This window comes from Rattus norvegicus, chromosome 10 (assembly GCF_021556685.1).
Source record: "Rattus norvegicus strain SHRSP/BbbUtx chromosome 10, alternate assembly SHRSP_T2T, whole genome shotgun sequence".
NCBI lineage: Eukaryota > Metazoa > Chordata > Mammalia > Rodentia > Muridae > Rattus > Rattus norvegicus.
This window is the reverse complement of record NC_141543.1, coordinates 55,043,139-55,061,362: the sequence shown is the minus strand read 5'-3', so window position 1 is coordinate 55,061,362 and position 18,224 is coordinate 55,043,139. Positions and strand designations below refer to the sequence as shown.

At 44.0% G+C, this 18,224-nt stretch overlaps 1 protein-coding gene across 2 annotated transcripts in view; it reads right to left on the bottom strand.

Moving 5' to 3' along the window:
* Positions 1 to 18,224, bottom strand: part of Hs3st3a1 (heparan sulfate-glucosamine 3-sulfotransferase 3A1) — an 89,675-nt gene that overhangs the window by 55,245 nt on the left and 16,206 nt on the right. The window contains exons 2-3 of one of the 2 annotated variants that reach the window (XM_087573417.1): positions 16,073 to 16,269; positions 15,007 to 15,405 (exon numbers count right to left, since the gene is read on the bottom strand). Of the exons in view, the coding sequence (XP_087429543.1) occupies positions 15,275 to 15,405; positions 16,073 to 16,269 (328 nt within the window). The 3' untranslated portion in view covers positions 15,007 to 15,274. 2 annotated transcript variants of the gene reach the window in all.

Sequence of the window (18,224 nt, the reverse complement as noted above, 5' to 3'; positions counted from 1 at the left end):
ACATGTAAGTGTTCAAACATTGTATTATATGTATACAAACTGTGTGTGTGTTTTATAAATGACATTCAAAAAATCACATTAAGGTTATTATAAAGTTTTGTATATATATTATATGCAAAATTTATAATCTATGATTTTGTGAGTTTAGTAAGTTATATAATCATTTTATTATATATATATATATATATATATATATATATATATATATATGCTCTTCAGTAACATTATTGCTTTTAAACTACTCTTCACCTTGTAAGTTCAAGCAGTGACCTCACTGTCCTCGGGTCAGTGTTACTGGTAGCAGTGACCATTGTCCTCTTCCCATTTTCTGGTGGAAGGACATACCAGGTTTAAGTCACTGAAGAAGCCGAAAAGCAATAGGCAAGTACAAGCTTTGGCCGGTTTTTGTTTTAAATTTAGGCTGTACAACTACTAATAGTCGTTTTATTTTTTAAACAATACACTTAATTTAAGATTCTTTGCTCGTTTCTAGAAGATTTATTTCCGGTTTCAATGTTATGTGTGTCTGCCTGTCTGTCAGAACGGATGTACGAGTGTGTATAACTTAAGAGCCCAGAAGAGGGCATCGGTTCCCCTGGAGGAGCTATAGGCAGCTAGGAACTGCCTGACTGGATGCTGGGAACAGAACCCGGGTCCCCTGGCACTCTTTTTTTTTTTTTTTTTTTTGGTTCTTTTTTTCGGAGCTGGGGACCGAACCCAGGGCCTTGCGCTTCCTAGGTAAGCGCTCTACCACTGAGCTAAATCCCCAGCCCCCCTCTGGCACTCTTAACTGGGGCTATTAACTGCCAAGCCACTTCTCCATCTCCTGTGCTCAGTTTTCATATGTCACATCCACATGTTTGTTGACACTTCTTTGCACGCATGTATTTTGTCTTTTGGAACTTTCCAAATTGTAGAAAAGCCATGTTAGTAGACACACTGCTCAGTCACAGCGCCTGGGTGCGAGGATGGACATGTCCTCTTGCTGACCCATGTCAAAGGGGCATGTCGTGAAGTCACCCCTGAATATTTCCACGTGCATCTCTAAGAACAATATTCTCCTAAGTGTCACAATGCCATCCTCACTCTTGGCAAAGTGAGCACAGACACCAAGTGTGTCTGTCAGAGCATGTGTCCAGACTTAGGGTCACGACGCAGTCCTTCCATTCATCCAGGTACCTCACTGGTTAGGGATGAAGTGAGCTGATTTCCTTCCAGATAAAGCAATGTTAGGAAGCTTCATGGATAAAAGCCGTCTATATTACTCCATATTACAGGGTTATTTTTCTCGACATACACATGCAATGGGTACCAAACACAAAACCTGGCTTTATTTTATTTAGCCTTTCGTGGCAACTTTTCAAAATATTTTCTTTTAAAGAGAAACCAAAATGTGGGAAACGGAAGTGAAATTTCCTCAACTTTTCACACATGAAGGTTAGTGAAATTCAGACTTCAAAAGGTGCACATCTGTAATCCCAGCAAGGGAGCAGGGGGGCACTCACCTTAGGTTTGAGGTCACCTAGAGCTACATAGGGAGATCTTGTCTTGAAAAATAAATCCAAAAGGAAAGAAATTCAAACTTCAGTTCTAGTAGAGTGAAGTGCATACAAAACTTTGAAGAGCCTAATGCCTGGGGGATATGAGCATGAAACCCACAGTGAGAGACCAGAGAGGAAATGTTCCACCTCCCACTCTGCTCACCACACATCGAGGGCAAAAGGCCCCATTTTTCTAAGTGCCACAGAAACACCTCTCGAGTGTTTAAGTCTGCACTAGGGCCCACCTAAGATCAGTAAGATTCAAGCCTCTGGGGGATGAAACTGAACCCATAGGGTTTATAAGCTTCCAAGTGATCTAATAAATAACAAACTCAGGGACCCATGGTTCCAGGACAAGGGATGCTGGTGCTGACTGTGGCTGTGTACTTCTGCTGATCATCTCTAACTCCCTCAGCTTGGGAAGGAATGCTAGACTCTATTTTTCCTGCCTTTGCTACTTGATTTCCCTCTGAGGGAAATCCTTCTCTCTACTAATCCTTCCCTCTGAGATATAAGAAGACCTGAACCATTCCTCAGTGCTTTAGCTGTAGGTCACCAGGCATCCCACAAGGCTGCAAGCACAAAGGAATTCCAGTGGGAGATTTTAAAGAGAGAGAGAGAAAGGGGGGAGGGGAAGATTGTGCATTTTGCCAGTGCCAACGTTCCAGACACGGGTTTTGAAGAGGGTGTGTGTGCATGGCAGTGTGAGGTTATGGTTTATCTAGACTGGGTGGCAACTGAAGGCAGATGTGCCTGTTAGGCCAAGGAGTTTAGCCCCTGGCTGGGGACAGGGTCACACTGCAAATGTCTTTTCCAGACAGCAAAGTTCCAAGCAAGGATGGATGTTCAGACCCTTTCAAATCCCTAAACTGAAGAAATAACAGATTGGATTCCACCATTTCTTTCTCCCATCCTATCATGATTTCCACCCTGTGTTTGGAGGAATGTTTGGGCAGTAACTTCAGCTCTGTCTCTAGTCAAAGGCAGCTTGGGCAGTCTGGGAGAGTCTCTTAAGCTAATGTCTTGTGCCAAGAGATGAGTCAGACACAGACACGGCCACGGCCAGGACAAGCCAACAGGGGCAGGGACAAACGTGTCTCCTGCACACAGACAACCCAATCCATTCTGAAAACATTTCACATCCTGTCACCAACATGGCTGCCAGGGCACACAGGAGGGACAGAGAGCAGAGGGGATGTAACACTAGCCAATTCCTGACACTGCAGCCCCCTCCCTCCTGGCTCTGATCAACATTACATCCTGGGTTTTGAATGACCCTATAAAAATGTCCAGAGTGAAAGACAGATTCAAAAACTGAGGAAACATTATCCTGATGGCCGTCCTTTAACATCCTCCACGCTCTGTCTTCAGCCCTCCCCCCAGGCCCTACCACCCCCACCCCATCCCCAATCCCCATGTCTGGCCAGGCAGAGAATTTATGAGCTGTAAGTTCTGTTTTTCTACATTGATGGAAATCACTGGCAAGCATTTGCACCGGGCAAAACCCCATCCAAAGAGTCAAATATCTAGGCACCCAGCTGAGCTCCAGAAGTCTGCATTTATGAAGCTGATCGATGTGCCCTGTGGCCATAAACCACCCTCTATTTACCTATGACAGCACAGTATTTGAGTTCATAAAAAGATGATTTTCCCCCACTAACTTCCTAGGCCTGAAAGGCCCCAGCGTCTCTTCACTAGGGGCTCATGTGTCAGGTGCACATGGTGTTTAAATGATTAAAGCCAGTTGCAGGTTTCTTTCACTGTCGAGGTGAAGGAATTGAAGGGGACCTAAAGGGACCCTGATCAAGATTCCATAGATTCCCAGGGGTGTCATGCAGAGTGGAAAAATATATACCTTCTGTCCTACATAATACAGATGGCACCTGAGGCCCCTGTTGGTTTCTTTGTGGATTCACAGACACTTCCCTCCCCATGAGACAGGAGAAAGTGAGTTTCCTCAACATCACCAAAACCCCAGGAAAGGGTGGACAGCTAACTTTCAGGCTGGCCAGGGTGCTGAAGGACAGTGAGGTTTGAGTGCCAGGGAAGTGGAGGGATTAGAACAGGAACTGGACCTTCAATGGGAGGCTAGGTCTTTGCTCGTTCAGGAAGGGTGGTCGTGTGGGTTGCTACCAATTTTATCCCACTGAAATCATCACACACACAGAGATCCTCACTATCTGAGATTAGGGGAAGCAGACTTAGGTCTCCGTAGATAAACCGGGGTTAGGAATGCAGACAAACTGAGAAAATTCCAGCAGTTTCCAGACACTGTGCGCCACTGTGCAGTGCTGACTCAGGTGTGCATCTGGAGGTCAGCATCTAGCTGCTTTCTTCTCCATCACAGTTCAGCGGAAATCTGGCTGGTTCTCTCATTCTGACACTCACTGATTCTAAGAATTACTGAATCGATAGAATCCAGAGGACAGACAGTCCCAGCAAAGAGCTAAAGCCTACCCTAAGGTCGCAGAGCCTCAGTATTGCACAAAGGCCATTCCCTCCTCCTTCCTACTCATGGATATGTGCCCTAAGGAAGATAGATGGCTGTTCTTTTTCTTATCCCTCCTGTGCGCTCTCTCTCTCTCTCTCTCTCTCTCTCTCTCTCTCTCTCTCTCTCGTTCTTCCCTCCCTCTCTCCCTCCCCCTCAAACTCCCTCATTATGTTACCGTATTGATTTCCAGAGACCCTCCTGGCACAGCCTCCTACACACTACATTTATACATTTATAAGATATTATCAAGTGGCAATAAGCATGTATCTTGAATATCATGGAGCAGCACCCAGGTACATAATTTTTATTATTTATAAGGCCAGTTTATAAGGCCAGCGTGTGATCTTAGCCACTGAGCGGCCTCTCCGTCCCCGATGTCCTGTGACTTTTACTTTCACACATGATTTGGTTCTTTTCCAAATCTGATTTATGCTGCCCCCTTATTTTTGCATTAGGATCAGGCATTTTATTTGTTGAGAGCATGAAGCAGGCATGAGTATATCTTTGTGTGTGTGTGTGTGTGTGTGTGTGTGTGTTTTCTGTGGTTTCTGGGGTCTGCTCAGACCTGCTGTGTCCACAGCACGAGTTTCTTTCCTTATATGACTGAACTTTGTTTCTTATTATAAAGTAATTTTCTTCATCCTAGATCATGGTAGGCCAGCATGGGAAGTCTCCTGAGAATCAAGTTGTGAAAATCACCCAGAACAGGTTGGGGTTTTCTGTGGGTTATCAGTGGTCCTGTGATAAGTTCCTAGGTTGCTCCTAACTGGTAGTTTCCACACTTCCCGAGTAGAGTATCACATACCCAGGCTGCATCCCTACCGTTTTAACTCCTTAGACTTCCTTTGTTTTGTTTTGTCCAGAAGTTTAGAGAAAAAAGCAAGCTTTCTTGAAATGTTCCTCTCAGTCCAGGAAGTGTGGTGTTTTCTAATCTATGAAGTTAGGCATTGAGCTTGTCAGGGCATTCGGCTTTAATAGGAGACAAGTTCATTTTCCTACCGCGCCCAACCCCCATCCCCAGAAATGCACGCTCTTGGGAATTTCAGAACCCCATCCCCCTGAAACCCTCAGCTCCTACAGCATCGCAGAGCCCATCTCCTCTCCAGGCAGAAGTTCCTTCTGGACGTTGGCTGCAGGAGTTTGTTTTTGTTGGGACAGCTGTGCTGCTTCACACATTTTCATGTTTTTCCTTAGTGAGAGCAGCCGAAAGCTCGAACCTCCCCCAGCTCAGTCCGTCTCACGCTGGAAGCATGGTCAAGGTAAACAAGGTGCTTCTAAAGTAAGTGCCAAGGCTATGTCCTTTTTGGAGCTGGGGTATCCACACAGGCTGCCACCTCACTGCGGCCACATTCTGCATTCATCTCCCTCTCAAATGGCTTTCCGACCATTCCTGCCTCCACCCACCTTCCTGTCCCCAGGAGCTGTGTCCTAGCTGTGTGGGCTGGAAGCTCTATTCTGAGAGGCCTTCTTAATCCCTCCTGGAGATCAGCACCACCTAGAAGATGGGAGTTAGAAGGTCACCAAACAGTCATTCCACCCTCCTAAGATCCCCTGTGGCTCTAAAGTGACAGCATCTTCAAGAACCACTGGCATTCAAATGTTCTCACTACCCTTGAGAAATCCAGCCACAGCCAAGGACACACTGTAACAGAACAAGTGTGGGCTCTACGGGGTACAGCCAGCAGGGCTTGGCTACTTGACATCTTCCCACTATGGTGCTCCAGTGTCTGACCTGAGTGGCTGGCTGTGTTCTGCTCAGGCCAAAGACTTCAAAACTCAGTTCTTGCTCTTTTTTTCTGCTAAAAGGAGAGAATGTCAAAACTATAGCTTTCTGACATATCTGGGTGTCAATTAGGGACATTTCTGTAATAATGCCTAAATATTAGCAGAAAGATTTAAGTCAGGTGCCTTTTTGAGAGGCCAAAACAAAGCCCTATGAAGGAAGGCAACTGGTTCCAATCAAGTCAACAAGTGACAGGTTCAGTGGCAGGAGTACTGAATCCCACAGCAGAATCTCAGCACCTTCTCCTGCTCTCTTCCTCCCCTTTTCCTCCCTCTTTTCCTCCCCCTCCCTCCTTCTTCCTCCCTCCCTTCCTTCAGCCCTCCCTCTCCCTCTCATTCTTCCCCATTTCTTCCCTTCTCCTTTCCTACCCTTTCTCCCTGTGTGGGAGATTGAAAAACTTAGAATGCTAACAGCATGTGATGGTGTTTAGCAGGAGGTTGTGAGAAATACTGCAGGGGTTCAAACCTGAGGTTGAAGAAATAACCTTTATGAAAGAAGTAGCTGTTCTTGACCATTCTGGCTTCTGTTCATAGAAATGGGCTTCCTGGAGGAAGGGTCCTGGATGTGTTCAATCTGCTAAGGTCATTTTGTCTGCACAACTTCAGACCCAAGTTATTATTGTACAGTATTAAAGAGATGGAGATTAAACAACTAACTTTTAGGTTTCTCCCAGATAAGTATGCTGTGCCAAAACCACATAAATTTTTTTTAAGAATGAGCAAAACACCGACTCAAGAAGTTAAGCATCCTATTAGAGATGTCAGAAGTGTGACAGTTGCCTATGTTGAAGAAAACATACAATCTTCAAATACCTTGCACAATCGTTGAGTTTAACAATTTTACCCAAAGGACATAAAGGGATTTTTCTCTTATACATAACCTTAGAGTTTGAGGGGATGTGGAAAAATATTACAGTCAAATCCAGAAAAGTTTAACTCTCAAATACTGGTTATCCATGAGATTTGTCACCCTGCCATCCTAGCTGCCAAACCCATTTAATCTTCAGTGTGCTTGGTTCTCAGCAGCCTCTTTCTTGCCCACAGTCCTCTGCTTGGAGGAGTGTCCCCTCTCATACTTTCATCCAACAGGGACCCTATTGCTATGGGTTTAATGTCTTAATTCCTCTGAAATTCCTGAGTGAAAACCCTAATCTCAAGTGTGATAGGGGTGGCCTTCCTGAGGTATTGGATGTAAATGAGGTCTCGGGCCACAATGGAGGCAATAGCTTCCAAAGACTCTAAGTACTTGATTCACTTTCTCTGCCCACCTTACTATTGGAAAATTCATCAAGAACATAACAGTATACAAACTAGGAGGGTGTCTCTTTGAGATACCATATCTTGTGATGTATTGACCTGGGCTTCCCAGCACGGACAACAGGAAACAGTGACTTTTCTTTCAGTCACTCAGTTTATAGTCGTTTTGTTCTGGCAACTCCCATGGACTGGTTGGTAGACCTGTTGCTGGAGTCTGATCCCCAGTGTTCTCCACACTCAGATCCAGTATCCTTTGCATCGATTTAGCCTACACCTACCCAACATCCACCCCCCTAAGGATTTAAATGTCTGTGCTGTAACCCTGCCATTTCCATAGGGAAAAAATGCATAACATTAAAAAAAAAACAAGGTTCTGTTGTTTCATTTTGATTTTAACTTGAAATTCTCCTCATAGACAAAATATCCACTCCAGTCACATCATCCTCTCAGGCTTCCTCCTCCTCCATCTGCAGTTATCTCAACTGGAGTTTCCTTGTGACATCTCACTGGTGGCGGAATTCTTTACCACCTTTTAAAGTGCTGGCTTATTCTGAAGACTTTCCCCACAAACACCGTCGCATTCAGGAGACTTACCCTAATACTGTCTCATTAAGGAGACTTCCCCACCATACTGTCTCGTTCAGGAGGCTTCCCCCCAATACTGTCTCATTGAGGAGGCTCCCCCCTCAGTAGTGTCTCATTGAGGAGGCTTTCCCTGAGTAGTGTCTCATTGAGGAGGCTTCCCCCAGTAGTGTCTCATTGAGGAAGCTTCCCCCAGTAGTGTCTCATTGAGGAGGCTTCCCCCAGTACTGTATCATTAAGGAGTCTTTCACTGGGTGCTGGCTCATTTAGCAGGTTCCTCTCTCATTCAGAAACTCACTGATACAGATCTATACAATTAGCTTCTCCTCACACATGCTGTCTCTTAAGGTCTTTATGATTCCTCTCTAAACTACACTCCATACCAAGGAAGAATAAAACTTGCCTTTAAAAAGCTTTCTTTAAAAAAAAAGTTTCATAAGGATGTTTCAAGTAAAATAAATAAATATAAATAAATAAAATAAAAAATAAATAAAATAAATAAAGCAATGATTTTTCCAAGCCTCCATTTTGATTCCCTAATTTTCCAAATTGAGAGGGCCTTTGTCGGTGAGGTACACCAGCCAGATAAGAACGGGGTCATTTTGAAGGAAAGAGAAAGGATCCCTGTGCCCATGAGTCTGTATCTTTTTTGGTTCTTATTCCAACTAAGAAAATCTTGGGTTTTTTTTCCATCCCATACAACTGTGACTTGTGTCCGAGGGGGTGACAGGGAACAGAACTGAGCAACCACTTTGGCGTGTATCTCTTACATGATACAGCATTCTAGAAGTTCAGCTTCTTTGATAGTCTCAGAGATTCCCAACTAGCATTAGCCCAAGCAGAGAACTGGCAATACATGGTAAGAGGAGAAGAACATGGCACTGGAAAGGAACGGATGGACTAGAGAATAGGAAACCACCAGGGTTTGAAGCCTGGGAAGTATTATACCTCATCCCCTTCAGTGAAGGGAGGAAACAAAGGCTCCTAGTGGGGTGGGAAAGTCCTCCTGTTCTGTGGGTAGCGTACTCACAGCAAAGTCATGTAACAGATAAGGCTCTTAGCATACATGGGATAATCCCCACCTATAGTGTCAGTACCACCTGAGGTCATCAATGAGATCAATTCTCAGGTTTTCCCTTAGGTGTCCTGACTCACCAGAGTCACCTCTAGGCCTCAGATCCAAAACCTTGTATTCTGTCAGGGTTGAGAAATCCTGCCTCATCAGATGGTGGTGTTGGTTATATCAACTTTGGACATTAATTATCTTTAAATCACAAGCATTGATTATGTGCCCCATGTGGAGAGTCCAGAACCCTAGAGCAGCATGAATGGATGGTTCTGGCTTGGCATATCTCTTGAGAGTCCAGCCCCTCACAGCCACATGGGGGCTTGGCTTGACCAATAGGTACATTGCTAGCTCATGCACAAGACCTTTTGGAAGAGGCTTCACCTCCTTACCATGCTGGCTTACAAAACCAGGCAGCTAATTTACCCAGTTTCTGACAGCTAAGCCAATATAAGACCCACAGCCCAGTCTTTGAAAGCCATCCCTAAGAGGAAGTCAGCCATCACCATCACATCTGAGTATTGTTCGCTGTCCGTGAGTCAGTGGGAATGGCCCACAGTTAAGAAAAGGGTTCTACGCCAACTTCTGAAGGAAGGAATATCAACGAATTTACAGTGGTTTCTTTAAGACCTCCACACCAGGGTTGGAAGTGACCCCAAAAGACCTTTAAAATTACATGGAATCTAGGGCATTCCATTTTAATTTGTACCGCTCCCACAGAAGATCAAGAGATATCTTAAGATTTAGTTTATCCATCCAAAAGAAAATAACCCTCTAAATGCCTTTGTTTTACTTTGTCAATAAATTGTGTGGTATAATTTGTTACAGTTTTCATGTTTGGTGCTGACGGTTTGGCCAAGCAGGTATTTGTTTGATAAGGCGCCCTACCTAGCTAGCGTGCTATTGATGGATGGAGCTGACGTACTCATTCTGAATGTCCTGGGCTACATTCCCAGTCCTCTAAAGTGCTCTCACCTCCCAGTGCCCAGTGTACCAATGCGTTCCTTCCCAGCAGTCTCGCTTGAGGTCTACCTTCCCAGTCACTTCTGTGTCACCCAGGCTTTAGGTCTAGAGAAGGAAAAAAAAAAAAAAGCTAAAGAGCCTGGCCTCCTGAGTTTTCTTGTCATTGTGGTGACAGAAGTTGGCTCACAACAGTTCTGTTTGCAGAAGTAGAATACTGAAAATCATATTACACACTGAACAAAGAGGTAGGGGGTGGCTGGCTCAGATGACTTACAGTAACCCAGACAGCAGAATCTATGAAATTTTCCACTTCATTTTAATAGGTTTTTAAGATCCATTGACAAGCTTCCCACGGTAGACTTTGATTTACTTCTTCAACCCTTTCTGAAGCCCGGGCCCCTTTGCCTCTGTTCCCAACTGTATCACAGTATTCCGGGAAGAAAGGGATTTGCTCATAGCTGATGAGAGAGAGGGAAAGACTGTCATTCAGCTGCTCAGTGTGACTCTGGATGGGCCCTCTTTCTCTAATATTTATTTCTATTTCATGTGTTCAGGTGAGCATTTTCCCTGCACGTATTTCTGTGCCCCGCATGTGTGTGATGTTAGCGGAAATCAAAATCCCCAGGAACTGAGGTTACAGAAAGTTGCGAGCTGCCACATGTGTGCTGGGAATTGAACCGGGGTCACCCAGAAGAGCAGCCAGTGCTCTTAGGTAAGAGCAAAGCTAAAGCCATGTCAATAGAAAAAGTATCTGCAAGAGGGGCAGCTGCTTAAATCTGAATCTCTTCATGAGTCAAAAGTAGATGTTAATTGTTCATTATCAGTGATGCCCATGAAGTCATTCGCCATCTAAACACCAAGGAAAACATCACGCTGTCAGATAAGCTGGCACTTTTGACCCTATCACACAAGTACAGCATCTCAACTATCCAAATGTCTATCTGGCACTGTATCTTTTTTTGTAACAATGATCAAACATTCATGCAATTGGACACCCCTTTTTGTTAACTTGAAAATCTTCCTTACTTGGCATCATACGGGCACGAGAACTTGGCCAGGTCTCCACCTGTAAGAGCTACTCAGGGTGCCAATACACACAGCCACTTAGAAGTTGCTTTAGCCCTCTGTTTCGAATGTGCTTCTGGAAATAGAACTCCTATTGGACACTGGAGACAGCACGACAAACGACGGTCCCACCAAGTGGCCTATTTCTAAGAACCTCAAGCTTGAAAGGGCCCTGAAGGCAAAGCCAGTCAACCACGATATACTCTTAAAGGGGGACTTCAGTGTCACAGAAACTTTTACAAAATACTTAACCATCGAGTTAGAGAGTATGCGTGTGGGCTCACAAGTGATAACCGTGGCATATGAAACACCCATGTGCACACCAGTGACACAGGCAATGCCTGACAAGATAAACATCAAGCTGGCTGCAAGGGCTGTCCTGGCTGACTTGCTTGCTTGCTTGTTTCTCCATCTTCTGTAGCAAGGAGCAGAAACAGTCAGTTCTGCACTTGTGTGAGAACGTCAATCGCATAAAATTTCACCGATTAAGAAGAAATTCAGCAACAACGGTACCAGTGTTTTCTGAGTGATAAATGATCACTTCTGAAACACTACAACCAGCACAAAAGCTCACCTGTCAAAGTCTCTAAGGCTTTCTCCAGGAAGCAGGCACTGGAGGGATTGCAGCTCGTGTGTTACTGTGGAGTGCTGATATGAGATTGCTCTGAGGGGACGCACCCATGCAGCCAATTTGGGCAGCTGTGTTTGAAACAGTCACTGTGGGAGTGTTGTCCCTGTTGGCTGCATTCAGTGGGGTACATTTTTCTGTATTCTTCGTGCATAAGAAAATATCAAATTCCCATGATGCTCCAATGAATTAAAAAATGCATTAAGCTCACTGGAAAAAGTCAAGCGATAAAGGACGAATGACACTGTGCTCCTAATAAGTAAACACACTTGAATATGAGCTAACAAAATAACACTCCTAAAGTTGTTCACAGGCTGTATCAAAAGCACCATTCCCGTGAACAACAATGTGCTCCATGAAGAGGCGAAGTGAACTATGCAATAACAAGGGAGTTTACTGTCCAAACAACTTCCACTATGTCAGTGTATGAGGCTGTATCTTAGAATATTCTCTGGAGGGATCAGCAACTAAGACTGCTTACTGTGCTTCAGAGCACCCACACGGCAGCTCACAGCTCCAGGCCCAGGGGACCCTCATCTGGCTTCTGTGGACGGTGCACGCTTGTGATGAACAGAGAGACATGCAGGCGAAATGCTCACACACGCACGAAATAAATAAAAATTTTAAATGTGTTGTCCGGTGACTAAGAGCTCCAGAAATGTTTTTTTTTAATGCTAATCAGATAAGAACTATGCTAAACAACCCTGAGGTCATTTCTAATCCCAATAATGTGGTTTAACAATAATGTGCTTTTTCCCCCTTAATAATAAGGCTTTTAAAATATGAATTAATAAGTTCCATTCCCAAAGGGCTGAGCTTTAGTGCAAACTCCATCATTTTCCAATGGGAATCTAGTGTTATAAAAATACATTCAGTCACACATTCCAAGTGAATGTGTTTCTAATTTATAGCAAAAATTTTAATGTATTTTACATCTCATTGTAGGTATAGCTAGAAAATCTGCCGGGACATGAAATGTCACCTCTCTCTACCATTGTCTTTCTTTCTTTCTTCTTTTGTTCCAAGCATATACTGCTATACAACTTAAATTCCTTGCCTCGGGTTAGCAACACCTATTTTCTTGAGCTGCCAGCTCAGCGTTCCTCTGCCAATAAAACACAGCCCACAGACTCATCCATTTTCTCCGTGTTACCTGAGGAAAACAGGAGGCTTTCCTCTCATTTGAGAACTACCTTGACTTAAACAATCAAATATAAAAGGCCTTCCCAGGGAAAGGGTTTGTCCAGCTAACCACTTCCTTTCCTCCCTCATGGAGATGAGAAAAGAAACTACCCTAGAAAACCCATGGCACCTCATCATTCACATCCGGGTTCAACAGTTCAGGAAAGCCATGGCACACATTCACATCCGGGTTCGACAGTTCAGGAAAACCATGGCACACATTCACATCCGGGTTCTACAGTTCAGGAAACCATGGCACACATTCACATCCGGGTTCAACAGTTCAGGAAAACCATGGCACCTCATCATTCACATCCAAGTTCAACAGTTCAGGCTTCTGGAGGCCTTGAGGAGAGAAAATGCCACTTCCCCTGTGCCGAGAAAATGGCTTTACCTGACTTGCCAGCACGGAGCCAGTCTGTCCCCTGGAATTCTGAGAGTTCTATATAAAAGTCAGATGTTCACATCAGTGCTCTGAAGTTGCTTAAATATCCAACTGTTGATTTATGCTTTTGAATTTCCTACTTTGAAGGGCGATGATTTGGTCAAAGCTTTGAAACTTGGCTCATGTATCACGGTAATAAGTGCATAGAGGGAAGAGTCTAAGTCAGCAAACCCAGGAGAGTGCTCCCGTGAACTTGTATTTCCATGCTATTAAAAAAATTTAATTACAATGCGTGTGGAGTGGAGGGATGCAAACCACGGTACACATGGAAGTCAGAGGAGAATCCGTAGTACTTAGTTCTCCCCTTCCACCACGTGGAGCCCGAGGACTGATCTTGGGTGAGCCTTGTCAACAAGTGCTTTCATTCCCCATAGACTCTCTTTGCTGTTTTATAACTGTGCTTATAACAGTAGGGCCAAAACACAACCTATCCATTGATGCAGTTTGATAAACAATTAAACCGAATACATAGAAATAGCATTTCTCATCCAGTGGTGTCTAAGTATGTTACGGTGTCGCCTCTCCACAGCTCCAGGGCACTGTTCTCTCCTTCCTCAATGTATTTTATTAATGACTCCTTGTTGTCTTTCCTCTAATGGATGGATTAGTCATGGAGAAAGTACATCTATAGTACTGCCAGTTTCCCAACACTGTCCTAGAGTGTGACCCTCCATAAGCACATACACACAGACTGTGATTGGCTGTAGGTAGTGTGTAAAGGGCTGCACGGTTTATGAGGTCCAGCCAGTTGCCTGGTAGATGACTTGAGTTTCTGTGAACATCACACTACTATCCATCCCTTAAAAGGCTTCTTCATGAAGGAAAGCCAAGGGAACAAAATTTTGTGTAAGCTAAAAAGGTGGTCAAGGGAGGCTACAAGGGATCACTAAAACCCCTCAGGCGCAAAGAGGAGCAAGGCTAGAGGCTGTGGAGAGCAGGTGCATGCATTTTCCACCTGGAAACTTCAAGACTCATCCATCTGGGGGAAGCTCCAGGAAATACCAATGCTGACAACCAAAAGAACTAGAAATTGCTTCCTTTTCCGTGTGTGTGTGTGTGTGTGTGTGTGTGTGTGTGTGTGTGTGTGTTATGCACATGCATACTCTCACATGTGTGGATGTGCATGTGTGCAGGGTATGCATGCATGTGTGTGCATGTTGGCCTGAAGTTGACATCAGGCATCTTCCTTGAGGCAGAGACTCTCAGTTCAACGCTGAGCTCACCCTACAGCTGGTCTACCTAGCCAGCTTGTTATGGGAATCCTTTCTCTCTGCTTCCAAAGGCTGTGATTGGAGGTAGAACAACATGATCCTTTGATATTTATATAGGTTTCTGAGGATCCAAACTTTAGTCCTCATACATTTTGCCCCCACGAAATACTTGAATGGCTAAGCAGTCTCTCTAGCTCCCCAAACTGCTTTTAAATCACACTTTTCTTCCTGCTGGCCATTTTGTGCTGCCAGAGCAAATGCAATGCTGGCCCTAAATGAATGCACCCCGCCTGCAATGCTCTCTTCCCTCTCTTGTCTGCCTTCTCCTCTAACTAGAGTTCTGTGGCGTTGTGCTCACACAGTAAGACAGTAACAATGCTGTCACTCTGTCACTGCTAAGCTGCAGGGAGAGTTACACAAAGGCTGACTGAGATTGGTGCTGACTTGGGGAACTCCTTTCAGTTTGAGCCAAGAGGATTCTGCTTCTTCCTTTGACTCTCTAGATCTTCCAGACTTGCCCCTTAGCCCACCTCCCTCTTTCCCTCTAAAAATTCTCTATCATGAGTCACTCTCTATACTGCTCCCCAGTAGATCCGTGACAGTCATAGTAAAAATAAATAAATAAATTATTTGTGATATTCTGATGTTGAATGTGAATTGAAATCATCACAGGAATGATTGCTAAACTACCCATGACTGTGCTTGTTCTAATTCAAGCTCATCTGGAAATATCCTCCAGGTCCTTCTCTTTGAAAGTCTATGAGTTAGAGAAATAAAATCATTGTCAATTAAATGAGCAATCAAACACTGTAACAGTTTATTTGGGACACACAGCAAATTTGTGACTCAGATGACTGGGAATGAATTGGTACGATTTTCTCATGTTTGATCATTTTTCATTTCATTTCATTTTCAGTGCTTGCTCCTCAACACCAAATGTCCAGGGAAGAGAATAAAGTACCAGAGTCGTGTCTGAGAGCATGGATGCTGCCTATGGTTTGGTGTCTACAGTGAAGAATTGAGAACCCACATGAATGCATATCACCAATGGATGAAGCCTTTTAAAAGTCCAATAAATTTCTTCTTTGGCTCATGAGACTTTCAGGCGAGTGTTCAGAGTCAGTTTTGCTTTTCACACATGTGGAATTTAGAACAGGCTGACATGACCTTTGTGACCATTCTGGCTTGTCATCTGCAGAAACAAATTAGGAAGACTTGATTCTCCCAGGAGCAGCCACCACCCTGTGACCAAAATGTTCAAGGATACACAATGAACACATGGAATGCCATGCATGTTCTATAATTAACACTGAGAGCCATTGTGATCCTTGCAAAGAACCCAAACACTGATGGCTCCATAGTTAAGAGTCCTGGCTGCTCAACCAGAAAGATCCATGTTCAGTTTCCACTGCTATGGCTTCTAGCAGTAACCTGTGACTTTAGTTCTAAAGGATCCAACACCTTCTTTGGGCCTCTGCAGGCTGGCTCTCTCTCTCTCTCTCTCTCTCTCTCTCTCTCTCTCTCTCTCTCTCCCTCCCTCCCTCCCTCCCTCCCTCTCTCTTTTGTAAAAACCAAACCTAGCTGTAATTCTTTGACAAAACAACTATTAATGAAACCACCACAGTAAGTAATCACATAAATGTGCAATCCAGGATAAAAATCAAGCAACAACCCGCTCCCCCAAAAAAGCCAACAACACAATTGACACCCTCTTCATTTCAGAAAGATTTGTTTCTGTGTATGACCAACCAGAGTGCTCACAGAGCAATCATGAAGACTCACTGGTCAATTCAAGTCCAGGACTGTTTGGGAGATAAAGAAGGTCAGATGTACACGTGATACAGGCCCTGGGATCTTACCTCCTCTGATGAATTCCCATTCACCCATCGACTCATTGGTCTCTTCTGGCTTCTGTGCACCACACACTCCACAGAGTCTCAAAGTCACGAAAGACTTCTCAATTGACAAGGCAAATATTCTCAGCCTTCTACGCAAACTTTCCACTGCATTGAACTTGAGACAATCCCTTACTCCACATGGACACTTGAGGCAAATTCTAAAGACAGCAGTTTCAAGAGAATTTTACAATAAACACTCATCTACCAATAGATTCAGTTCTAAATATGCATTCTGATATTTTGTTGACATAGTTAACTATTCGTCTATCCAACTTTTAAAGAAACCTATCAATTAACTCAACTGTTTAAATGTCCTTTAAAATTAAAATCAGAGACATCTATAGAGTTCCTTCTAAGTATGTTTGTATGCTCAACATGTACTGAAGAATCTATTCCCATGAGATCAGTCTGTGAACTCTTTCTATCCACTGCTGAGTTCTGTCCCACACTCAGTGGGCTCGTAGTTAGCATGACCTACTAAGACAATGATTCACCACCTATGCCTAGCGACCTCTTTGGGGTCAAATGACCATTTCTTTCACGGGAGTCAAATATCAGATATCCTCCATATAGCTATTTGCATTATGATTCATATCAGAGCCAAAATTACAGTTATTAAGTAACAATAAAAGTAGTAGTTGGAGGCCATCACAACATGAGGAAGTGTATTGAAGGGCCACAGCATTAGGGAGGGTTACTATGGCCACCACCAGTTTATGCTAGCCTGTTCTGCCATACTCATGCACTCTGGCAGGAAGCAGTACCTTCAGTTCCCACAAATACAGTTCACTCTTTTGGATATGTGTCCTTCCTCCTCCGGTATTCGCTGCCACCATTGTCATTACTACTAACTACGATATACTCAAGATAAAATGCTGAGATGGTCTCCAGTTCCTGCCCATCCCTTCATCACTGATAGCAATCCCCACAGGCTTATAATCGCTTCAGACAAAGCATCTTCACCATCCTCTAGATCCCTCAAGAGTCACCCAAGTGACTATGAATCCACATGCCACATATGAGGACTAGGGTTCCAAAGTCAAGGAAGCATGCAAAGCGGGACCTCTATCTGCCCGTCAGTTCTCTCTCACAGGGCCCTACCCCAGGAACTGCATGGAACCACAGTGGCAGCCAGTGTCCTGGGGTCATGGACCTTTTAAAGGAAAGCCAAGAAGAACTGAGACCAGTGTCAGTGAGAAATGCATGCCAGCTAACTTATTAGTCAGTTTTGTTATGATTATATACGGTGTTATATTATATATGTATCGTTTTAAATTATAATACTGTTAAAATTCTTTTCACCTTTTTATCCATGCCATTTAAATGTGTGCATTAGATAGAATGTTTAACTTGCGAAGACAGTTTCCATTACATTGCTTTAAAAATTATTTTAATGATGTAGCAATTGCGCCTATTTATAAAGTATAATGTGATGATCCAATACGTTATACAACTTATGCTAACCAAGTAGTATGATTAGCATTTCCATCTCCCTAAGGGTTCCTATCCTTTTGTATTAGGGATGTTTGGATTAGATGTCTACTTTCCTGTTAGATAGGGGTGGCCCAAAATAAAGGCCCAACTCTTTAAATAATCATCTACTGAACCTGAGCCTCGAAAGTTCTTTACCCAGCCTTCATTTTCAACTTGACACCTCTTCATCTCCACAGACAGAATGGCAAACTCATCTACCCTGGGAGACGGTTGCTGGAATTGTAGGTCTGGTGGAGATGAGACAGACTTCCTTCATTGTGCTCTCATTACTGATGCCCAGCTATCCAAAAGAGCAAAAGGAAGGGCTGTGGCCCTCGGAGAGCTATAAACCAAATACACTCAAGTTCAAAGTCTAGGAAACATCAAAATGGATAGCCGAGCTTTAAAAATAAAGAAACAAGCGACAGCTACTTTGGTGCTTGTGTGTCCCTTCCAAGACAGAATGTTTGTAGCTGGGCCAATAACTGCATTTCGACAAAATGGCCTCATCTGGAGCCATCCTGCGTTTTTCAAGTTCCCCTGGGCTACTGCCATGCTGTTCCAAGGCAGAGGAGGCTAAACCAGCTACCACCACAGCTGCCGTGTTGTGGCTTCTGATTGGGACTGGGATGGAACTTAC